A 25,885-nucleotide genomic window follows, 5' to 3' on the forward strand; every position below is an offset into this window, starting at 1 on the left:
TTTGTTTTTCTGTGGCTGATGGTGATATCAGTTGTTTAGTGGTCAGGGAAATAACACTGAAAAGCAGTTTCTAATATTGATCTTTTTTTTTCTGCTGGGACTGAAGCATTTATTAGTGTGTAACCCAGTGGTTAAACAGAAGAAGAGTGTGGTTCATTCAGAAATAACACTTCAGTATTGTATGCCTGACAAAACAGTGGCTTTTATTTCTTTTTAAACAAACAGATTCAGCAGTAGAGTGAGAGAGAATAGAAATGGATAGAAGGAAAGAAGTGAGCATTGGATTTGAATGATTACTAGAAGATCAAATAATGGTGGTAAAAAATAATTTCCAGAAAATTCCATTGAGGATCATAGAAAGAGAAGTTTCAGTAGAAGTAACTGTAAATGCATATAGATCTAGGCTCCCAAAAAAGTCAACTAAAAAACCCAGAAGATGTTACTTTCACAGCCCACTGAATTGAACCAGAAAAACCGAATCATTGCATATTTCCAAAATGTGTGGAAGGACAGTGTTGGGAGCCTAGACTACTTGTCCTCTGCAGCCAGTGCTTTACAGTCACCCATTTCTAACACAGGAAATGTTATTTTGTGTTCTCTTATAATAAACAAACTTATTGGATTTGGAAGACATTTGTTGCCAGAGTGGCAAGTTGTGATGCATAGGGCAAACTGGGAATAGACCCAGTGTTCAGTGTTTCATTTTGGAAAGAGTTGATTTTCCATTGCAGAGGATCTTCTGTTCAGTAGGTGGGGCACATGTATTCAGCCAAACTTGAAAGCTGAAAGCTTGCTGAGAAGACAATATTAGGTTGTGAAATACTGACTTTTTGGCAATCAAGACAGAGGGTACTCCTGGCTGAAGGCCTGTTCTAATGTAGTGACAAAGCAAAAACAATATATAAATACCACTGAATGCATTGCAAATATAGATTATAGGTATGAAAAAAAATCTAAAATATTGCAAAAAAAAAAAAAAAATGTCCATGACTCACTGGAACCAGAAAGACACCTATCATGGAATAAACTTATTAAGATACTAGTTTCAGATTGTTCATAAAGATGGAGGATATGAGGACTTTTCAGTAAGTGCTCTTGTTCTCTGTTTGAAGACAGGGTAATTTGTTCTTCCATAGAGTAAGGATACCAACAACTAACAAGGATGTTACACAAAAGTGCTAAGTTCCCAGAGACATTAGTTTGTAGGTCTTTACTGAATAGGGTAGGAGAAACTCCAACTTGGGTTGTTCCAGCATTCAAAAGGAGATGGTATTTCTATTGATATCAATGTCAAGTAGATACAAAGCTACTCTAAAAAAATAGTAGGCAAGTTGAATTAATTTGAAAGAAGAATTCAGGGCTGTAAAGCTGAATTAATGATAGTCAATTACCTTTTTATGGCAAATATGTCTTGTCAAACAAATTTGTGTGTTTTGCTTACTGAATTGATTAAAGAAATTGTGTAGATGCGTTATAGATTTATGTGCATAAATTTAGATGACTTAAACCTCCCTTTAAGTTATTTTTCCCCAAAGCAGGTATTTAAATAAGCCATATTCTCCTCACCTCACAGTTGCTCTACATTCTTAGTAGATGATTTTGTTACTAGGGGAGCTGGAACAGAGAAATAGGGTAACTAAACTGTAAAGCTTTGGAATTGGACCGTGTCCTTGCTGGGATTGCTTTACTAATGTTGTTTCTGTTCTTGCATTCATGCAGCTGTGTCAAACAAATCTGTACTTGTGCAAATGTTGCAGGGAATTGTGCTCTACAGATAAAAACAGTTTTGTGGTTACCTGTGAATAAATGCAATTATACATGTCACAGTGGGTGATTAAGTGGGCCCTTTTTCATGAAGATTAAGACTGTAGAGGTGCATTCATGGGGAGAAAATAAAGAACCCGCAGAAGGGCTCTTGGATTTGCAGGAAAGGAAATGGCAAGAGCTAAAGACTGGAAAATGAGGCCTGGCAAATTCAGAAGTATAAAATAATTGAAAAATTGGATTATATACACAATTTTGTTGTAATTCTTCAAGTAAATACTGGTTGTTCAAATCTTAAACATAATACCTAATTTTATCCTGCTCATTTCTCATTAAAGTATAGCCAGTTCTGGTTAAAAAGTCTAACCAAATAGCTGTGAAAAGTAGACTGAAGACTAATCTTTGTTCAGGCCCTGGATGGGAGCCAGTATCCCTGTTGGTACTAGTTATCCCTGTAACTATTGTTACTGTTGTCTTGCCTAAAGGATCAGTGAAGGTGTTACTGTGTGTAACACAAAGTATTGAGAAGTGTAGAGTAAGATTTCATTCTTCATAGGAAACAGCTTTAAAAATACTGTTTTCACAGGAGTAGTTTTTTCTCTTTGTCACCCAACTCATACACATAATATTCAAATATTGTTTAAGCATTTTGTCATCTCTGCTCAGTTATTGTTCAAAACCTAAAATAGTCCAGTTGTCTTATGTGTTTACGTTTCAGGCCCAACCTTGAGTTATTCACAGGCATTAAGTCTAATTACTGACTTAGTTGTCTTGAAGTTAGACCTTCTTCAGCTGAAAACCAGCAGGGTCTCATACCTTTTTTCATGTAATCTCAGGGAAAAATGTGGAAACCTAACCTCATTAAAAGAAGGAACTTCCTATTATTTTGAGAACATACTGTTTCTCTGCCAGGTTGTCTACAACTTCAAAGATTCTCCCCTTGCCCAGTTTTAGCAGACCTGATTAGCAAACTAGAGTTGCAGAAACTTTTGACTGGAAAAAAATTCAGGACACAAGAAAAAAATCAGTGACTGTATCAAAAGTTTCTCACTTTTATTCTAGTTTATTTGAACTGCTCTGGAATCTTCACTGCATGCTGTAAAACTGAGGCAAGATTTATTAGAAGCTTCTGAATATATTAATCTTTTTAAAGATCTCTTTAACTTGTCTTCATGTGCACTTTTCTGTCCTTCATTGCTGTTTGATGCAAGTGCAGATGAGCTGTATACTTCCATTTTAATAATTTTGCCCGTAAAGGTTAGATGTCCATAACGTAGTCTTTACCCCCAGATTCTCTTCATAGAATCACAGAAGGGTTTAGTTTGGAAGGGATCTTAAAGACCATCTGCTTCCACGCCCCTGCTGTGAGCTGAGACACCTTCCACTAGACCAGAGTGCTCAAAGCCCCATCCAGCCTGGCCTTGAATGCTTCCAGGGATGGAGGTTCCAGAGCTTCTCTAGAATTAAAGAATTAATTCCCAATATCTAACCTACACTTGTCCTGCTTCAGTTGGAAGCCTTTCCCCTTAGTCCTTTTATGACGTGCTCTTGTAAAAAAGCTTCTTGTAGGTCCCACTGATACTGGAAGGTGCTCTGAGGTCTCAGAGCCTTCTCTTCTCCAGGCTGAGCACCCCCAGCTCTCAGCTGTCTTCACTGGAGAGTTGCTCTACCCCTCTGGTGTCTCCATGGCCATTCTGAACTTTCCCAGGCCAACATGTTTGATGGGTTGTGGCCCCGGAGCTGGACACAGCAGTCCAGGTGGGGTCTCATGAGAGAAGAGTAGAGGGAGCATCGCCTGCCTCTTCCTGCTGGCCAGATTCCAGTGATGCTGACGGGCACCTTGGACTTTCTGGGCTTCAGTGCACATTTCTGCATTGTATCTGGGTCATATCGAGCTTTCCTCAACCGATTTTGACGTCTTTTGTTTTGTTTGTTCTTGTTCATTGATAGGTCTCATTTACTAGCTGTTAGAGCTCTTAGCAGGAGTAATAATCTTCCTCAGTTTTATTAAGGTGTTTTACAACTGCAGTGCTCACACTCACTTTTTGTTTTGTGATGATGCATACATGGCAAATAGTGTTCCTTTATCTTTTTTTCTTTTTTGCCTTAAGTGTGTTTTCAGCCTGTTGTAAATCTAGCCTAGTACACAAATTATCACTGATTTGTAATAATTTATTGATAATTTATATTTGTAATAACTTCCTAATGTGGGAAGATGTCCTTTTCTCCTCCTTATCCCTTTTTTATCTCTATTTCTGACAGGAATCTATGAAAAATATCTTGAAATAAAATTTGAAGGAAAACTGTGGTGCAGAGTAGTAATAAATTACTGTGCTTTTTTCCTCCCTACTAATTGAGTTGAAATTGAATTTAATTTGAAGTAAAATCTCACAACAGATTGTGAGAGTTCCTGGTACAGTTAAAAGTAAAACTGTGCTAATACAGCTATCTATGTTAATAGCAGTCTGACATAGCCAGAGTGACAGATTTTACAGCAATGTTGTTTCAGCAGTGACATTGATTTGTTTATTAGACGTGGTATCAGGTTAAACTGTTACAATATATGGTAGGAAGTTAGAGATCGTGTCAGGGTAACAGAAACCAAAAGTATATTTCCAAAAACCCATCTTGGAAAGGAAACACGAGTGTGCTGTGTGCCAGCAGCTTTGTGCTCTCAGCCTGCCTGGCTGCAGTGTCAGGAATCAGAATGTGGATATAGAAATGCTTATATGCTAAGGATACAATTCATTCAAACTATAAAAAGAATTGGTTTAATAATTTCAGGTTCTGTACCTATCACACAACTTTCACTGTAAATCTCCTGGTTTTTCATTTCAAGTAGATTTCTTTTCATTGTGTGAGAATTTCTTTGTAGAATAGGAAAAGAAGGTGATAGAGAAATCTATAAAGTAAATACACAAGAAGATATTTCTCCCATTGTTTCAATTTATAATAATCAGTGAAGTATAATTTTAGCAAAGAATTTAAAGATGCTTAATGATATATCTCCTTCACTTTATTACTCTACAAAAATAATTAAACTGTGATAAAGAAGGTAAAACTAAGCTTGTAGCTTAGCTAATCTAAAGCTAAAACAGTAGTTAAAAACATACTGTGGTAGTGAAACACACTCTAAGCATCCAGATGAACTGAAGCTATCTGACTGACTAAAGGAAAATTCAATAGCATATTTTAAAATTTATCACTGGGAGCACATGCTTAACCTTTCAGGTCTTTTCTTGTAATGCTTGTACTCTGTATGTACTTTGTATTTTATCTGTAGGAAAAGGGGTAATAGAATTGTGCATCCTTTTGGTTTGTTAGTTATTCTGTGTATATTTTGTTAAATCAAAAGCCTTTTCTGGAGTTGCTCCCCCCTCTCCTCCCAGAAATTTTGGCACAACCACGTATCACGCTTAGTGATTCAAAGACAAGTTCTTATTTTTTTGGCTGCTACAACCTAAAAATTAAGGTTAGCATTTTTCTCACAGCAAGTGTGTGTTGCCCTCTGCCTTTCTGTGGTCCCGATGGCCCTAGCTGCCTTTGAGTGCTTCCTTCTGCCCTTTTCTGCTGGACCTGTACTCCTCTTCTTCCTCACATCCTTCTTCTTTAACACTTACTGTCTCTGAGTGATTCTGATTTTCCTGTTAGTATGTGTTTTTTTCCTTTTTTTTTTTACCTTCCCCCACCAAAACAAAACCCAAACCCTCGATTTCATTTTGCTTCTTGAATTGCACAAGTGCTCTATGAAGTAGAAAAAGGAGATGGTAATTATAGAGTCAGATTCTTCTTTCCTCTTGGTGTAAGACAAATACATTCAGTGATATAATGGCAGAATGTGTGAAGTAGGAGTGGAATTCAGCTCTTATAAGGCTGGAAAATTTTAAGACAGAAGGTGATTGTTCTTAGCTGTATGTTGGAGGTATTTTGTCTGAATAATGGGTAACAGAAGAGTAATTTAGCATAATCTAGATTTTTTAATACTTCATTGAAACTTTGCTAAAGAATGGTGTATTCTCTCCTTTCAAAAGAGTTTGATAGCAATTGGCAACTAAAACTTTTTACGTAGGAAACAAACATAAGTCTAGAATATTCAACTGTCAAAGAAATTTGATAATTGGCACATACATCACTTTAAAAAGAAATACTGCAATATAGTATATTTAATGGTTAACACAACAGAAATTTTGTTCTTCTGTCTGGGTAAATTCTGTAGCCTTTCAAAGAATTATTTAACTTAAAATGAAAAAAATCCAACATGGGTGGGGAAGATAGGATGTTTAAGTTTATGTGTGGTGGGACATAGTGCCTGTCAGTCCAGTTCAGTGATACTCTTACCAAACCTCCTTCATATAAATAAAAATTAGATCCTGATGTTAAACCCACCTTTTGGTGTGTACAAATAAATAATAATTATGTATGGACATACATGTGTGTATTTATGTAACAACGAAGGGAGGTGAATTGATCTGATGTGTGTCCAACTGCATACATTTTTAATCTAATATATTTAGAAAGTACAGAAGTGATTGCTATTCCCTTGGCACTAATAAAGTAAACAGAACTTCCAACCATGTGTGGATTACATGCCTTGTAATCCATAAAAATTGTTGTGTACTAGAAACTAGATGTTTGTGATGTATTTACATTTCAGTTTCACGGGTTTGTGATGTACTAGTGTGTGAAGGTAAGCTTCTTGAATATTCTAATAGATACTGGCACTGCACTCTGCTTGTTTTGGTATTTTTAGTGTGGGATAACCTCATTTTACAACATAAAATGGAATGGAAACGCATTTGCAGTTAAAAAACAACATAGATACCAGCTAATACTTTAGAGACAGAGAACGTGTGGAAACTGGCAGTGCTTGCTTGTGTTTCTGAGATGTGTTTGCTGGAATTAATATTTTTGGAGTCCTGTACAATTCTGCTTGCCTTAGGCTGAGTGGTGTGAAATGTAATTGAACTAATGATTCACTGTGGTGAGATCATTTTAAAGAATGTAGTGGGCTTCTTATTGTACAATACTATGGCATAAATTTGCCCTTTTTTCTTCAGCGATGCTGCCTCTTTGCATTCTGTTTTAGTCTATCTGTCAAGCACCCACACCGTCATATCACTCCTGAAATCCTCTCGTGTCTGTAGGATATGTAGTGTGTCTTCACAATTTACTTCTTATTTTGTCTTGTGTTAAATTTGTCATGTGGCACAGATAATTTATGGTTCTGTTTTATGATGGCTTCTGGGTCTATGTAGGATGGCACATATTCTTACTTGTGTTCCTTCCTTCTGTATGTAGAATTTTTTTCTGCAGCCCTCAAAGTGTACTCCTATGTAGTATAAGTCCTCTTTTTAAAAATTTATTGAAGACGAAGAATAGTAAAAATGAAGTAAAAATAGTAAAAATGAATTTGTAAAGGCAATCAGTGAGTGTGATCGACACAGCCTTTAAAACCAGGCTCAATCTCTTTGGGCAATTCCTAGGCTGCTCTTTCTCTGCTATGAAGTGCTGCTTCATTGCATCTGATTTTCTAATGAATGAGCTTTTAACACTAAATGTGTAATTCTTGAGGTTTTATTTAATTTTAAGAAGTAAGGTTATGTTGTCAAGAAACCTTTCAAGTCTGAAAGCTTTTCTAAATGCTTTTTTCAGATAAGGACATGATGTAGACTTATTAATCTGTTCATTATCATTTCTCTTTCCTTCTTTTTAAATGAATGAGTAGTATCTTTCATTTAAGAATGCTTTATTGGAAGATTAGTAATCACTGAAATCATGTTATGATATTAACCCTACACATCCCAGCTTCTCCTGCTTCTAGTGTTCAAAATACAGAGGGTAGCTGGAAAGGGAAATGAAGAAGGGGTACAAAAAAGGAAAAAAAATAGTTTCTGCTTAAATATTTTGCATGCATTTCTTTTCAAATTGTTCTCAAAATAATTTTTAAACTGGTAAATTTGGAGGATATGGGATTAAAAAAAAAAAGAGATTATTGCATTTACTTCTTCTCTGCAGCTTCTCAAATAAGATGTAGGATTTAAATTCTTTTAGAAAATCAGAGATAACTTGGATAAAAAAGTGCTTTAAATGCAGTTGAATGCAGGTATTTTTGGGCCAGTTTCCACAAAAAAACCTCAGTGAAAATATGAAAGTATGTTTGAATATATTACACAGTAATTTCATATCATTTCACACCAATCAGATAATAACATTTCTAGATAGAATTTACATGATTATAAGTGGCTATTGTTTGTAGAATATGGAGCTGCAGTATTATATTTTGGGTCTTCAATTCTGGGTAAGCTAAGGCATGAGCTCAAGTAAACTAAGTACATTGCAGGTATTTTTTTTTAAGCACAAAACCAGTTTTGGCAATACACATATGATTAATAATTTAGCTATGTGGTGGAGAAGAGCTTTTTGTTCCCTTAAAACTGTGCCTTTCTTATGCACAACTTCAGAAAAGTGCTTTAGAAATTTTCTAATTTTTTATGTAATGTTTTAGTCAAACTAGCTCTCGTATTCAAGGGTATGATCTGCTTTTTTATATAAGATAATAGTTATTGAGAATTAGCATTTTAAATATACTGGTAGCTGGTGACACATTGATCAGTTTATGTAACAAGAGGAATGAAATCATGCTCATTGATTTTGCAGGTTTTTGTTTTGTTTCCCCCTCCCCACCAGGGTTTCATTGACATGAAGAAATTAAGTGTGGCATGGTGCAAACAACTTGACAAACTTATGTTTGGATAAAGATCTTAATTCTTGTTTACAGTGCTATGGATGATGATAAATTCATAAGGCTTCCTGATACTTCAATGCAGGTTTGGAATGAAATTGAAGAAGACAATGTAGAACAAAAGTATGCCATGGCTGCCCAGGAAATGCAGGAATACAGTAGCTGGCAGTATTGGTGATTGGTTTGTGACAAGGCAATTGCATGGCTAGAGCTGAACACAGTGGAGAATAATAAAGTTATCAAGGGCAGGAAAATTATCTTTTACTTTAGCTGTGGCATTTGACAATCATATTCCCGTGTGAAAGGTCCTTGTGTCACACTAGAGGTCAGTGTGAAAAATCTAAACCTTTGCACAGGATTGACTCGGTTGGTTGACCTTTAGCATCAGCCAAATAATTTTCTCATCCACGCTTTTTTCCTTAATTTAGCCTTTTACTCCTGCCCTGTCCTTTGTAATTATTCAAAGTTGTGTATTTTCCATGTAGAAATTGTAGATCTGAGATTGCATATGCAAAACTTTTTACTTTTCTTAAGAGTACTGTCAATTTCTGGACTGGTATGAATTTTTTTCCCCATATCAAAAGTTTCTGAACCAGTAATTGAAGGACATAATGTGCATGGTAGTCACATGCTGGAGAAGATTGAAATAAGTGGAATATCTAAATATGAGGTCAAAATGCATCCAGGTTGTAGTTGCATAATATTCAGAATACTCTGATCAATATTGTTTATGAATTAAATTTAAAAACACCATATCGTACAAAATGGTGAATTTGTGCTATAGAAAATTATTCCCAAGTGCAATTTTTACTTAAAAATTATTTTATATTTACAGAGAAACTGAGCCATACAAATATTTTTAAAAGTTTGCACTTCTTTAAGGCTATTTATTTTCTAAAAAAAGAGGAGTTGAATATTTTTGACAAATATACACATGGTGTTACGCTAACAAACAGCCATGCAACATATATCTTACATAATGAAGAAATTGAATATACAAGACCTACTCTATTTAACATATATATTGAAAATATACAGTCTTGCCAATAGTTAAAAAAGTTTTTCTTATTTGGCAGTATTTTTTTTTTACAATTTGTTCAAATATTCCGTTTGATGTGTTTTGGTGAATACTGAAATCTAGTCAGTGACAACCTGAGGTACTAAACATTTCTGTCTTACTTCGCTGTCTTCAAAGGTAATCTTTTTGTTCCTTTTAGGCTCTATCCATGAGTTGTGTATTACAGCGTTATTTGGCATGGGATCTGCTTCCACTATTGAAACAACTCGCTTTTTCATCTTACTTTTCAGAACTTTCTGAAACTTTTGCCTCGTGAATGCGTAAAGTAGAGGGTGAAATATTGTTGTTCCATATGCCATTACTAGAAAACATAATCTCAACTTTACCAAAAGGTCACTTGGGCCCAAACATAAGATAGTGGTGTTTAAAACAGAGATGGGTGTCCAGCAGAGAAGGAAGGTGGAGATGATCAGAAGGGACATTCTGAAGACTCTCTTCTGCCGTTCTCGCCGCTCCCGGTGCCGTTTCACAGCTCGGCGCAGGGCAATTATGACGGACACGGAAGTCCTTACGCCAAAGACGACGTTTTTTCCTGCGCTGCTGTGGGACATATCCGTAGTCTCATGCTGCGTGGTCAAAGAAATGGTTTTTTTCTTTCTGTTTTTCTTCTTTTGTCCTGTTGTAAATCTTGTACCAATCCGAATATTTAGGGCCTGGAGTATTTTGGTGTATGTAATTAGCATTACTACAACAGTGAAGAAAAATATTGGGATCTGAACGAGAATGTGGTAGTACATTCCTAGCTCAGTGTGGTACTCGTTTGTACTCACGCACAGAAGTGTCTTATTTTCCCAAGTGCTTGCGCTTTGGAGACTGAAGAAGTTGACTTCAATGAAAGGAATCAGGAAGGAAAACAGTGAAATGATCCATATTGATGTCATTAATATCACAGCCCTTCCCATGGTCAGGATTCGATTAGCAGGTTTTACAGAGATGTCGTATCGGTCCAGCGTGATAGCGAAGACGTTGATTGCAGTGGAAACACTTGCAAAAGAGACACAAGCCTCATGGAAGCAGCAGATGAGAGCAGTGTTACTCTCCAGTGAAAGCAGAAGGATAACTATAGTTAGAGGAATACATCCCACACAAATTATTACATCAAGTACATGAAGGTTCATTGTAATTATGTTACTGACAGAATTGATTAAGTTGGATTTCATACAGTAAAGTACCAGAACGGTGAGGTTGCTGCCAAGTCCCAAAACAATTTCTAACATCAAAAATCCAGTGAGAGAAACTTGAAAGCTTAATGGATATGACAGTGGTTGGTACATGTTGGTATCGATGTCATCAATGGCATCTCGAACTGTAATGTTAGATTCGGACTGCATGTTGACTTCCAGAATGGGGGACAAACACATTCTTTTGTTGCAGCTGGTTTTTCTCCTGAAAGGTGAAATAAAATATGGAACTATTTGATTTCTTTTTTTAACATTTATTGGAGATAAATGCTGGGGAAGGAGGAGGGGGAAAAAAGCAATATTCTTACCAAACTCTTCATTTACAGTATATTTAGAGCTTTAATTGGCAGGGACTCAAAAGCCTGAAGATCTAGAATAAGGTCTTTGCTTTTTAAAGAAAGCAGGATTTGTTTGAAAAAAGAAAAAATAGTGAAAAGTTTCCACTTAGGGAGGCAAGCCTTTGTTTATAGTGATGTGGTTTTTCACAAAGGGCTCATTTGTTGAATAAACCATACTTTGTGCATAGCCTTTGTATTGCTTTGAGGGTCATTTTAGAAGAATGTTGTTAAGTATTAACAAATTAGTGATCAAGATGGTTTTAAAAAGCTCTTGTGGAAAAAAAAAGTGATAGGAGCATGGAGCACTGTTGCTTATGTATCATAAAAGGGATGTTTAAATTATTTATGCCAATTTATCCACCTCTTTCTTGCAAGGTTTACGGTAGTGCTGTGGACTGAAATGTGATGTTCTCTAATTCACCAGTTTTTTAGAGAGTTTAGAGAGTTCATTTTAATCTTCTGAGCATCTATGTGTATGATGCTTGCCACTACAACAGCTTTATAAAAAGTATATATAATTTCAAATGCAGAACTTATATGGGTTTGGGAAGTTGAGTTTATTACAATATACTACATTTCCTTTTTCTGATTTGAATTTTCAATTGCTTCAAGAAATCTATGCCTACATGGAATGGAGGAGTATTTAATTTTAATCCAAAATATATTTAAGGGAATAATTTCAGCAAATAATATTTAAAAAGAAAATTGTCTCTTTCAGGTTTTGATTTTGGTTTGGTTTTTTTTTTTTTTATTTAATACAAACTGCAATTAAACCAAGCAGATTTACATACATAGCATGTTTCTCTTAGAAATAAGTAAGGATCAGAAAGGTATTTATTTTATCTAGCAGATTTTTTATTTTCTGTTTCATCTGCTTAGTTTTACACGTGCGGCTAAGTTCTAAATATAGCATCTGCATGTAATACCTGATGTTTGTATGATTTATATCGTCAGCCAGCTCTTGAGTTTGTAATTGATTGGATAAATAAAAGAGAGTTTATTCAATTTCTTGTTATGGTACTGGAGGGCTTTTTCCTAGGTAGCTTTAAATTTAAGAGGGGACATATTTGGCATGAAAATAAATTTGGATGTCGACCTTTGTTCTATTCTGAATACATTAAAATGGATAGCACTAAGGTGAACAAAACTGAGCTCTTTTAAAATGAAAGTATGAATTAAGCACACTTGGGATACAGTATGCAAATGGATTTCATCTGCAGTTCTGAAAAGCTTCAGTTGAACAATACTATTAATTGCAAATTGTATGATGAAAATTCTCGGTATTCTTCAACAGCTATTTCACATGTACCTCTTAAATAAAAAAAGATGTAAATTAGAACGTATTACTCTCAGGTGTGAAATGAAACAAGAAATATTTCAAAAGCTTTGTTTCATTTCTAATTTAGGCAACCTCTATCTGTCTTACATTAACCCTCGGGGATATGATCTCCTCTTGCATGCTGTCCTGGCTGTGAATTGGTTTCAAGAAACCATTCCAAATGCATTGTTGAACAAATGAAGTTCTTTTGTGTTAGCAAAAGCCAGGAAGAAATCAAAAGCAGATCTGCTAAAACAAATTACAGTCTCACCCTCACATTACAGCGACCGAGTTTTTGTGAAAGCAGACAAGCTCAGCTGTGTTAGGTCGCCGTGAATAGATGAGGCATCACCTCCTGGGTGCATTGCCTGGGTTTGGGAGCAGAGCTGTGTGGCCAGGAGCTCGTTCCCCCGGCGCGGGGGCACCTACCTGTTCCTGTGCCTCAGGGGCCTGGCACAGCGTGGCAGCAGCTGGGCACAAACCGGCACATGCTGTCACTGAGAGGTTTCTGACACCCACTGTGCCCTGGAAATCAAGTGGTAGCTGAGCTCTTATTTCATTTCTTGCAGGTTTTTTTGTTTTCCTTTTTTTTGTTCCTGCAGTTCAGCAGCAAAAAGTTCTGATTAAACATGGGGACTGCTTAATTGCCTCAGATACTTCTACAGACCAGGGCATATTCTGTGTCTGTTCTGAGTTTCAAGCCGGCAATAACAAATAAACCTTCTTTTAAGTGATGTTAATTTCGTTCCCCTGATGCATTTTGTAGAAGCCTGTTTTTATTTTCCAGGTTTAGAGAATAGTATTTTCTGATTTCAGTTTTCAGAGTGTGTGTAGACATCCTTAGTTTATGGTTGCGTATTTCTTTCTGTGATATTCCTGCTCATTACTTTTGAGTGATGGCTTAGTGAAAGAAGTTGCTATACATCATAAAATCCAGTTCATGTGCTTTGAGAGTAACCATGGGTTACCTAATTTGGTTTATTTTGATTTAAGGAGAATACATAACATCATAAAATTGAGAGAAAAATATCCATTAGTCATTATGACAAGTAAGTTATTTAATGAGTAGTATAGAAAAAGCTTGGTTAAACCTTTATTCAGCTTGCTGATGAAGTATGCATATTCTCCTTTTGGGATTTCATGTTTCATTGTCTCTTCATGCATCAGTAGTTTCCACAATTCTGGTTTTAAATTATAAATCCCTCTTTAAGAAATGCTCACCATTTTAAGAATCAATCATTGCACTCTTCTTTTAATGAAAATCTGAGCAGATGTGTTAGTCTTCCATGTATATTGTTGAAGTGTCATGCACGGAAATGGTAATGCAAGTGTGTTCCATGTTTTGTTTTTAATTCCTTTATGTCCTAAGAATACATTTTAGGGATGCATCCTGCTGCTCGTAGGTCATACAGCTACAAAGATACCCGGTCAACTGCATTCTTCATATTGTCAGTAGTAAAACTGAATTAGTTGCTGCATGCCCTTGTGAAGGGGAGGAAAAAAAAGGTTAAAAGTAGGGCTATAATTAAAAAAAAATTAGTAATGCAAGAATGTATTTTCTAATATCAGTTATTTAATGAATAAAGGATCTCTAAAAATGGACCTTATAGATTACATAGAAAATCAGTTTGCCTGCTCTCTATTTGCTAGTAACATCATATTCTTCTGCCAGCTTACATGAATTTAGGTTTTTTGGACAAGTTTCCTGTTCTCCAGATAGTACAGGTTACAAAAAAATCCTGGCTAGAAGCAATAACTGTTGGATGCAGTGTCTGTGACTAAAGCTAGAAAATGTAGTTTTGTAGCTCTGGTGAGCAGGTAGTTTATACATACAACTCTCTTGTTTTTTAATGAGAAATTGAACAGAGTCAATGAGCCTTTTAAAAAATACGCTTTTGTTTAATTTGCACACTGTTATACTTTCGTTTCTTGAAATAGATGTTTAGCAAATCCATGCTTTTAATAAATGGCTTGTATGTATAAGATAATGAAAGAAATAAGTTTAAAAAAAAAAAACAACAAAAAAGGGGGATTTCTTGAGCAATCAGAGATTAGTCATATTAGCCAACCTTCATAAAGCAATAAGTATGCACTAATTACAGACTGTCTGATCCTTCGAAGAGTAACTGAATAAATCTGAAACGTATTTAACTGCCAATATTTGGAAATACTGCTGAGGGAGGAAAAGCATATTCCCGGTTGCTTTATGTGGTTGTTTTCCCAATACTGTATGAGCTTAAACTGTACTGTCTTCATGTTGTACAAACAAAACAGTTTCTTAATATTCTAGAAGACTTTCATACAGAATAACATTTTTCTATCATTATGTTTTTAATGAGGAAGGGGAAATAGCATTTAAATATTTCCTGGTCTCAAATATAACAATATATTACTGCTTAATATAAGTTAAAGCTGATCTCTTCCCTTTTTATTCTCCAATTTTTAATTTGATTTAATGTTGCTTATTCTGCATATCATAATAAGGAACAGGTCTTACCTCCACTAAAGATTTGGTAAATTCTCGATGCAGGTGAAGCAGTTCCAGGTTGGAGGGATTCATTTTGTTCACTTGTTAGCAGAGTAGAAGGGAAACAGGGTAATAAGCATATCTTCAAAAAATGACCTTAATGAAAATTTGTGCCTGTACTGTGCCATTGTTTCAGCATACTGCTCATGTATACAATTGCTTTAGTTCTGGTTTACAGGCTGCTGCAGTCTCCCACTCTTCCTACGGTAGAATCAATAAGCATCTGAAAATACATAATGAAAGTAATTTAACATACTGAAGGCTTCTTGTCTCCAGAGACACCACGGAGATTCAGGCTTTCTAAAAAAGAAGAGCAGTGCTTCTGAGAGGAAAGCTTGCGATGGGCAGCTTTTGCAGAATGACAGCCTACCTTGTCGCTTCTCCTCACTGCAGAGAGATGCAGTGCATTCACTAATTTTGATTGGTCAGTGATGTTGGGCTTTAATTGTGCTTCATATATGGGATTGATGCCCTCCCTCCCCCCAATTTATATAAGGATTCTTTTATAAAAGGACTAAATTTACAAATGATTTATGAATTCTGGAATATATTAAGGGTATGCCTGTTTTATTTTTACCTTTTCACTCTTTACTTTGTGTACACTGGAAACCACATGGCAGTGAGGAAAAAAAAAGGGATTAAACGGTTATTACTTTAAAAGCTTACTACAGTCTATATTTGCCTACTTTCCATTTCTGAGCTTTTTAGGTGTTTGAGTTTTTTGTTTGATTTTTTTTGTTTGTTTATTTGTTTTGGTTGGTTGATTTTTCTTGTCTTAAGAACATTGTGAAATAATGCTGCCTCTTTAAGCCATGCTGAATTTCACCGTACATGTTTACATGCAAGTGGTCATCTAGGATTTGTAGCAATAATTTATATTCAGGATAACTCGATACCTACATGTATATTAGGAAAATTTATGCTAGGATGCACCAAGATTATTCAGACCCTGGTAATTATTCAGACGTGATAATTTGGTTGATTCATGATCAGAAAAAAATTATTTTTAGGATCCATCACTATGAACAATGTATGTATAGTTGTGGAGGTTATTAATTTTGGTGAAATGTAAACTTCTAAAAAAACTTGCACGTTCCACATGAATTTTGTTAGAGACTTGACAGGTTTTTGTAAGGATGTCTTTCTTGCATGATGTTCTTGACCTTCACTTTGCAAGGGATGTCTTTGTTTTCACTTTTTGTTTTGTCACATATTTCTGAATCTACTCTGTCAGTGTAAGCAATGCTCACAACCGCGTAATGAGAAGTGTAGCACAATACCTGTTTTAATTAGTAGTGGTGCTAAATAAATCTTGGAAATCATTTCAGCATAAACCCGAAAACCATATTTTTCAAAATTGGTTTGCTGAAACAATTAGTTTAAGAATATCTGAGTATAAAATGTCCTATAGGTAGTTTATAATCTCAGATGAGTGTGGGACTTTTTTTCACCATGATTTAAAAGATTCTTAAGGTTTTTTGTAAGGTATGATAAAGTACTAAATGTTAAATACATAAGTAAATTCGTACATAAGTAACTGTGTTAAGGTGGTAGTTTGGGTCAAATTTTGATGCAGTCCTCTGGCTTTAGATTGTTAATGCAAATACATAATGCAGTTGTGTAACTCAGATGTCTTTATTTCTTTTCTTTACTTTTTCTTTCAGGCAGACATCCAATATATTATTTATCTTTAGGTAACAGCATGCTTTATTTATTTTCTGAAACGGCTTCGTATCCATCCAGCATGCTTCCTGTTCCATACTCTTTTGCATTCAGAAACCATGTAAATAAAGGTTGCAGAAACTTTGAAGAGAGATCACTGGGTACCAGCTGGCTATGCTCAGTAGCAGCTGATTGAGCCCTTTGAGCTGTCTCTGTATCATCTGCCTCTCAAGAGCTTGAAACCAATGATACCAGCATAGCTCTTAAAGGTGGTGTGATAAAGAGGATTCCCGAAATGAAAGCGTAAATACCAATATATTAAAGAGATTTACTTGCTTCACTTTCAGTATGACTAAGGATAAGTAAGGAAGCCTGTCTAAATTTAAACAGATGAATCTCCATCTCCCTTTCTAATTCTTCAATGTGTGCCTTGTGTGCCTGAACAAAGATGGAGGTATTGGATGAGCTGTTCTGTTAGAAAAAGATGTACACACGGAGGAAGATTGTAACAGGCTTTTGGGTATATCATGAATATATGGTTCAAAGGCAGGCAAAGGGGTCACAAAAGACTACCTATATGACAGGAGGTGATATTGGCAGAAGTTTTATCTGCAAAAAGTGTTTTGAGAGGAGTGATAAGGAGCTGAGTTGTGAACATATATTAAGCTTAAGTTTTCTGGAGACAAAATCAAGAAAAGAAGCAGTACCATATGGAGGCAATCAGGAGTAGGTGGATGGATAGACATGCTTATAAGCCATTGCTGTGCAGATGCTAGTTAAGATGGTGTGAACAGATGACTTCATCCTCAAAGGGTAGATAGGGAAGAGTGGGCAAAAGGAGCCATGTGCAGGCACCCAGCATAAACAGAAAATGTGCTGTTCTTATACCTGTTTCTATATCAGTACAGATGGGAGAAAGAATTTGACTGGTATTTTGGCTTTTAGGGTAGTGAAAAGTGGGGTGAAAAGGTAATAAGAAGGTAGAAGTATCAGAGAACAGCAGGAGTCCTAAACCAGGAGACTGGTGATGAAGAGTTTTAGGTTTGAGAATGGCAGCACAAGGGGAAAGGAAGATCCAGATGGTAACAGAGAATAGACTATGAAGGGTTGAGGCTGCTGGGTCTGATGTGGGGGGAAAAGAAATGCAGAGAGGCAGGAGCTTGAATCAGAGTGGAGCACAAGGGTAATTTGGCATGTGCATGTAAAGGGACACTGGGTGCACAGGGGTAGAGATAATGGCAATTGCCATAACACACACCCCTGTAGCACTTCTCAGTTCAATTCAGGAGTCATAGCTGTATGTGAGAGTATATTTTTCTGGTTTGCTGAAAGGAGGAAATCCAGAAATTTGCAAGTTGTAGTGTATTTTTGGTGCTTTTATCTACTGTCTTACTTTCTACACAGAGAAGTAATGTCCCAACATTGGCTGCTAGTGCATTCCCTAACCATGGTAGGTCATCTCTAGATCTAAAGGTCAAAGCTCTGCTGTTTAGTTTATAAGACCACCTTGAATCAGCTTCTTGAACTGCAGTGCTTTAAATAAGCTTATTTTGTTAAAAAAGACTCATTAGGCTCAAAAGGTCAAGCAGGACCAAATGAAGTACCCAGTTCTAATGTTTTTCTATCAGAGTCCTTGGTTTTGGAGCTTTAGAATTCTTTTAATGTGTTTTATAGCTTAACTTTACATAAACCTACTGCAGGCTACTTTAACATCCAGATGTCATGGACCTTCTTCATGAAGATCTTTATTGGCACACTTGTGAGACTGTGTCTGCTCACTTCCCTTGTTCTCTACATTATTCTTTTTTTCTTCCTGACTGTTTCAGCAACACTTTCTTTCCTTGTACTGCACATCTTGTTTCCTACTCTGAATATTGCTGCTCATTTAGTGACTGTTTAGAATTTTACTGCGTCTGGGTCTAAAAATGTCATCTGTTTTCATATTAGCAAGAGACTTGAGATCCTAACTCATACAATTTTTTTAGTGCCACATAGTGTCTTTAGAGCTCAAATTGTTTTAGAAAATGAATATTGTGTGGTTTTGGATATCCTGCCCTGGGATTGTTGTTCAGCATTATTACATGGTGCATCTGCACAATTCCAGCTAGATAGCTCCTCTGTACCTTTCATTTACCTACTCTGAGGAGTGCCATGCCCAATTCTAACCTAGCTCTTCTGAATATTTTGTGATTTGTATCTATTCTAGCAGTTTGTGAAATATATCTAAAATAGTTTCTTACCTTGTTGTATCTCAGTTTCCTCAATAGTCAGTTGCAAAGAGTTTTCTTAGAATATTGATGAAAATCCAGTAATTTCTATAGTACCAAGGGAAAAGAAGCAATGGATAATAGCTGTTTGAATCTGGGAGTTGTACTCATGTGCCCTTGTTATGCTGAATTTGTAAATGTGTTCTGCTTTCTACCTGATACTGAAATTACAGCTTGCTGGTCTGGATCATGCTGGAGCATGCTTTTATGGAAATGGTGACTCTTGACCCATATACAAGATCTAGACATAAAGGTTTTTAGTCACAAAGGTTTTTATTATTATTTAGGAGTGATATAGTGAATAGATGACCAAAATTCTGTTAGAATTTGTAAATAGTACTATTCTGACTCGGAGGGTAACATGGTCTTTTCTTTCTTTTGGTTCAAGTACTTTATTCTCATTTCTTTAATCTCTAGAGAACTGATCTAAGGCTTTTTCCTTTTCTGCAGCGAGGACTGGCTGCAGAAAAATACAAAAAATTCATTTTCTGTTTGGTGTCTTACCCTTAAAGTTTATTTCTTTTTCTCCCTTACTATTGATTGCCATCTTGCTTTGTTTTGTTATTCTTATAATGACTTATTTCGGTTGGGTTTTGTGAGTTTTTTTTTTTTTCCCACTTTTCTGATATTCATGTTTCCCTTGACAGAAAACAGTCCTGCACATGGGACATTGTTGATCTCGGTTCTGCCGCTGTAGAATTACATCCCTGGAAAAATCTGGATTTTCCAGATTAATTGTGTGTTGTTTCACTGTACTTCCTCTTGTATTTACAAAGATGAATACCTTTGGAAGCAGCACAAAGAAAAGTATTTTAAAATAGGCATAGAATAGATAATATATAAATTCAATATAAAAAATATAATAGTATATATATTTTACATGAAATAAATATTTTATGTATTTTTATATATAATGTACGTATTAATTTTCAAGATGCAGAGTTAATGATAGCATAGCAGCTTAAGTATGGAAAAATTAACTACTTTTGTCATGGAATAAGAATGTATTCTAAGATTCCTTTGGGTCTGTATAACTGTTAGGCATAGGTTATTTGTTCAGTAGTATTCCATGTTAGAACAATTATTGACCTTTTCAGCACTAGAAGGTTCTGTACTCATGAGGAAATGTGCAAGTTAGAGAATGCCCTTTAGCTATTAATACCGAACATGTATCTTGTTTTAGTTTTGCACAATGAGGTGATGCCAAAGAAGAATTGCAAAGCCGCTGCTGGCTGTCACTCATATGTAGGGAAGGCATCCTTTTGGTTTCATAGCAATAAATTTGGTGAAGTAGTACAGGTAAATCATGGTCCTAGTGCATTATCGCACAATTATTTAAACATTTTAGTAGAAATTAAAAAAACGCAGTGTCAGTTACGCTCAGGAGGGAAGTATGGCTGGTAAATTTAACAGTAATTTAAATTACATCCATCTCACTCCGACTTTTCTCCATGGAGGTGTTTTTTTCCTCTAGTATAAACATTCATAATGAGTGGTGCTGTATGTTGTAGTAGTTTTTGGCAAAAGTTTAATTAGTGTCTATAAATTTAATGATATTTTTTCATTTTTCTTCAAAATTGTAATGCTGCTATGAATTTGGTTTCTCCTTCATTACAATTGTGCTTTGACTATTCTGAGAACTTGAGAAGTTTCTGCTTTTGTAAAATATTCTTAGTTCTAAGTTGGTAATTGTTACTGAATTTTAGTGAGGATTTTCATTATTATGGAAAGGCTTTTGGAATTCTGACATCGTATCTTTTGTACTGCTTTGAACATACAAATAAAAAAGGCACCTGCTCGCATTGTGTGAGCCTTGTGAAAGCGTGCCTGAAAGAACATTCATTCCCAAAGTTGCAAAGTGATTTAGCATAGTAGCTGAAATGTTCTGGAGCCCAAGTCCTGATGCTGTGTAGCTGTAGAATGAGGAAATACTGCCTTGTGGTTTGAAGTCCCCTGGATTGCTTACCTTTCTTTCATGCAGGTATTTTGCATGTTGGAGGAAGTTTTCAGTGCTATTGCCTGCTGTTGGTTGGTGCCCAGCGCCTCCCAAGTCCCAGCTCCTGGCAGCTCTGTGTTTGTGCATTGCACAGCAGCCTCCGTGTAGACCTGTCAGGAAGTGTTCTGCCTGGCTGATTATGTTGCTTTGGGTTGGGAGGCAGCTGAAGTTAACATGCAGGGTTGAAACTTCAGGATCGGGTTCAGGATTCTCTGTCAGATATTCTTGTTGTGAAAGTCATGAGTAGCCAGGTGTGCAGATTGGGCAGCAGCAGGAGCAGCACTAGCTGCCCTGTTACAATCCCCTCATGCAGGGGTTTGGTTACAGACCTTCCTGCTGCAATATCCTTTAAGTGGAATTGCTAATTTAAAACAAAATGAGAAAACAGGAAGGTTTTCTCTAGAGTTGTTTATTCAGCAGAGATCATGGATAGACTTTGTTTCTAGTAATTTTGTAAGCTAGAAAGGCGGTACCATTGTCTCTTAATTAAGAGAAAGTGTTCACATGGTGTGCCTAGCAGTGAGCATTGTTCTAGCTGAAATTAAGAGACAAACCTGAGGATCTTAATTGCCCTGTAAGTAAAGAGTGAACACAACATGAATAGGTATCAGCTGTCATGTCCCTTCAATTCTTTTAAGGCTAACACAGCAGTGTAAGGGTTACCACAAGGGTGACTTCATATGTGTCAGTCTCGATCAGGTAGCTGCTTGGGCTTGGCTGATTCAGTTTGGAAAGACTACAGAGTGTGTGAAAAGGAACTAGTAGGCTTACTGCCCTTAAAATCAAAGTTCAGTAACTCTGCATGTGACAGGAAAATACTTCGCCTTCTTCAGACAACAAAATAAAACATAAAGACGGTAGTTAGATTCCCCCCCTTGTTGTGAATGTCTGATATAAGCAGTTTAAAATATTGTCAGCCTCTGTGTTTGGTTCAAATGTAGGAAGTTTTCATCAGTCTGACAGTGGTGATATTCCACAAATTAAATTCCTAAAATCTGAAAAATTATATACACTATGTTTTCTTGTCTGATTTTTTTAAATGGTAAATGACTTGGTTGTTCCCTCTTTGCCACCTTGGTTCTTCACTTGTTTTTACGAGGTTGTTCAGGGAAACTGATAGAAAATCTGTTTATGTAGTGCCATAAAAAGACATGTGAGAGAAGTTTAAATAGTTTAATAAGCTATAATGATAAATGCATAATAACATGGAAATTGAACTAATTTAGTACAGTGTGTTGGCTTCACATTTCCTCTACTAAAAAAAATATTCATTTGATTGATGTGCATGTTGATCTAAATTTAGATTTGTGTTGGTATCATATTCAGTTTATTTTCGTTCTTCCTCTGTTGTTTGGGTTCATTCATTTTCATAATTTGTATCCGTAATGTAGTTTAATTTTTTTATTGATTATTGAAAAACATCTCTTACTTTCTTAAGGGGATAAATGAAAGAAAAATATAAACCCCTTCATATTTTCTGGGTTTTTTAAAAAAATGTATCTATTGTAGCTGTAGAATCTAAAATAAATACCTAAACTGAGTAAAAATGCATGCATACGCATGCATATGAAGAACTAATTTTGTCTGTGAAGCTCTCAAATATCAAGGATTTTTGTGCCTAAACCATAGTTTCAGTTTTTTTCCATCTTCTAAAGTATTTTTAACCTCACTGCATAATTGTTGTCTTTGAAATCACTTACTGTAATACTGAAGCAAACCACAGCCTTTATGAAAAATGCTTTCATTTGCTGTTTTTTGGGAGAAGGCTGAGAGCAGTAGTGTCAGTGGTATGTCTGAGGAAGGGAATGCTGTTTTGCACTGTGTATGGTTGATGCCTGGAGCTGGCTTTGCAGTCATTAGGCTTGAAGCGTAATGTTTTATTTTACTAATAAAATCATGTGAAATTTAAAATGGCTGTTCAAGACGTTTTTATTGCGCCGATGGATGATGAGCAAATACAGGTTTGTGGAGAAAAAGCTTGTCAAATTCTTCTGCAGCCTTCACTTATGATCTAGGTAATCAATTAAAACATAGGTAGCATGAGTTGTAGTGGTAGGGGCTATGAAGTGTAGTCTGAATAGGAAAAAGGAGAAATGTTATGTGCATTATTTCTGGTACTTTTCAAAGTGAGAAGCTTCACTGTTTCTAGGTAGGCTAGCAGCTCTGCAAAATAATACCTTGGGTTAGGAGCTCCTGGAGGAAATGTGGAAGGCGAGGAGTAGCAACAGCAACAACCCATCAACAGGAAAACCTTGTGAGTTATTACCTACTGCCTGCCTGTTACTGTGCTGTCTTTCTAAAAGAGAAATTGCCATTCTGACACAGGTAGAGGTCTTGTCTAGTTCTCATTCTTTCCACAGTAGATCTGGTGCCCAGTGAGAATTTATTCCCTCTGAGAGACAGCTGGATATGGAGAACATTATTAATCAAGCAAATTGTTTTTAATGCGAGGAAAGAATGAAAGGAGAGGAGAGCCTGCCCTTTGAAAGTGGTTACTACTTTAAACTTGCTGGTCGTTAGGCTTGAAATGTTTTTCTTTGAAGTTGCTTTATGTTGTAATGCCTTTTCTGTGGCCTTGCTGTTGAAGTAAAAGGAAAACTCAGCCTGCTCTGTTCCCCCCAGGGCAGTTGGGTTTTTACCCTGCAAATTTTATATATATTCTTCAGAAACTTATTTTGTTTGCCACCATCAAAAAATTCTAGGCATTTACCTGTTTATTGGACTCTTGCTGTTACCCTGTTTAATACTCCCACTCTGAAATCTTGAAGCTGGGATTATCTCAATAAGCAATACAGGTCTAGGCTAGAATACTTCAACAGGGATTTTCCTATGCTGTTTGTGTGTATCTGTATGTAAGAACTCAGTGGCTGTTGGGCTGTTGGTTGAGTGCAAACCTTGATAAATGTTGCAGGCTGTGTTGATAGTATTTGTGAGAGTATAAAAGCCACTCTCAGTAATCTCGAAGCCTGTAGGCAAAGCAGTTATTACAGTATACTTTGGGGCAATAAAGATCGGTAGTAGACAGAGTTTTAGTTTGTATTCAGTACCCTTAATCTAGAGTGAATTTATATGGACAGTTAGAGATAGTATGGATTAACATTTAAACTAAGGATTTTAGCTTCTTTGCAATGTCCATGACCACAATGCCCGAGTGTTGTGTGTCTGCTTCATAGTTTCTGTTCACATTATTGTATTTTGTAGAACAACAATTTGGTTATGTCCTAGATGCCTAGCACAGATCTGGAAAGGCTGTCTGTATTTCATTAATCTGTCCAGTCTCTGTAATACAAAATCAATTTCTTTTTGAAGAATGCATGGACTGTAGAAATTTTCCACATTTATTCTCTTTGCAGATCTTTAAGCACAGATTTTTAATGACTAACTAGACTTGACAAAGTTAAACCAAGGAAATGCTTTGGAGTAATAGGGAGAGAATTGGGGTTTGAGTGGAAAAAATAGTTCATGTATCTGTCTCTCAAGATATGAATTTTTTTTTTCTGAAATAAAGTAATGTGTTGGCAAAGTCAGAATATAAATTATATCTTGTGCTAACTTTACTTTTATCTAAATTGCTTTAAGCCCTCAACTGCATTGGAAGAGGGATGGGGGGAGCAAAACAAACCTTCAGAAGATGCAAATAATTAATGAGATTTTAAAAAATGTATTGATGAAACAGTATAGAACTCTACTTCATCATCAATCTTTTCAAAATTAAACACCCCCCCACCTCTGAAGAAACAGGCCTTGCAGTATGCATAGATTATTAAACACAGGGCAAAAATGCAAAATTGCGTTTCACCTGTAATTTGACATTGAGAAGTTGTTGCTTCCGACATCAACTAGGAGGTTAAATTAAGTGTAAAGATGCTTCATAAATAAAACCTGTAACAAGCAGTACCATGCAGTTTAACAACAGTTAACCAAATCGATATTATGAGTAGAACAAACTGGACATTATGTTTTTTTGTGTGGTACTTTGGGTTCTGCCATACTGACAAGAAACTGTTACTAATATATTAGGTGCCTTGTGTTGGTGCATTTCCCCTTCTGTCATTCTTGCCAGTGCCACCTTAGGTGTGCGTGATGTGGCAGGAGGAAGGGGAAAAGACGCCTGTTGAGGATGAGCCAGGCATGGAGTTAGTTGCATGAATATTTGATGAGAACTAAAGGAGTCACACACAAGGACAGGGAAATGGTGAGAATTGCTGCAAGGGTGACTGAGCTGCTCTTCAGATTTATTTATATCGGCTTTCTTCATTTTCTTAATGATCTTTTGCTATAAATAGACAGAGGATGTTGAGTGTTGAATTTCATGGTCGCTTTTGTATGAAGCTGCTAAGAGCTTGACTTGTAACTCTGCTTTAAGTTTTGGATGTTTTGAAAAAAATTCTTCAGCAATACCAGTATTTCTTCATTTTGGTACCACAGTATAATTCTGTTGGGTACGATTGCCATGTATGGCAGTTGGCTGAATGGCACCCTGAGATCAGCTGGGCACAAAATTGCCTTGAGTAGATTTGATCCACAACACAAGGAAATGAGAATGGAAATGGGATTGATCCCAAAAATTCCATGAACCAGCAGCTGCAGAGGGAACTGTGGATTGTAGAGAGTCCACATAAAATTGCTAATCTGTAATTTTAAATCTTTGTTTAAATCTGTGATTACGATGCAAAGTTTTTCTTTCTGTGCTAGCCTGGAAGCATCTATATTTTCAAAGTATCTTTGAAGATTGCTGAGAGTTGCTAGATGTAGACACTGAAGAAATGAATTCACCAAATCACTAATCTTTTTAATTTTTTAGATTCTTTTTAGAAATACATCCAGCTGAAACAATTTAATATTCTGGTTTTGTGCGGAGTCTTGGCTAATGCATCTGTTGAATGAATGAATAAATAAATGGAAAGAAATGCAGTTTTAATTCTGGGAAAACCTATTTTTATTTTTTTGCTTGTAAAATTGGCAGCAATATTCTACTCTAGGATAGCATTATTGGTTACTGACACAGTGGA

At 36.0% G+C, this 25,885-nt stretch overlaps 2 protein-coding genes across 5 annotated transcripts in view; one reads left to right on the forward strand and one right to left on the reverse strand.

The window, feature by feature from the left end:
• The window catches only part of COG5 (component of oligomeric golgi complex 5), a 174,302-nt gene that overhangs the window by 19,380 nt on the left and 129,037 nt on the right, over positions 1–25,885 (forward strand). The gene's annotated exons all lie outside the window — the stretch shown is intronic.
• Positions 9,361–15,367, reverse strand: GPR22 (G protein-coupled receptor 22). 4 transcript variants are annotated; one of them, XM_063155492.1, is made up of 4 exons: positions 15,319–15,367; positions 14,919–15,171; positions 12,851–13,903; positions 9,361–10,970 (listed from the first exon to the last, which is right to left on the reverse strand). In XM_063155492.1, the coding sequence occupies exon 4, from the start codon at positions 10,943–10,945 to the stop codon at positions 9,644–9,646; it is 1,302 nt and encodes a 433-aa protein (XP_063011562.1). In that variant the 5' UTR covers positions 10,946–10,970; positions 12,851–13,903; positions 14,919–15,171; positions 15,319–15,367; the 3' UTR covers positions 9,361–9,643. The 4 variants fall into 4 exon arrangements, with proteins under 4 accessions (XP_063011562.1, XP_063011563.1, XP_063011559.1 ...); XM_063155493.1 differs by lacking the exon at positions 15,319–15,367 and having other exon boundaries at positions 13,643–13,903; positions 14,919–15,311; XM_063155489.1 differs by lacking the exon at positions 15,319–15,367 and having other exon boundaries at positions 14,919–15,311.

Source organism: Melospiza melodia, chromosome 4 (assembly GCF_035770615.1).
Source record: "Melospiza melodia melodia isolate bMelMel2 chromosome 4, bMelMel2.pri, whole genome shotgun sequence".
NCBI lineage: Eukaryota > Metazoa > Chordata > Aves > Passeriformes > Passerellidae > Melospiza > Melospiza melodia.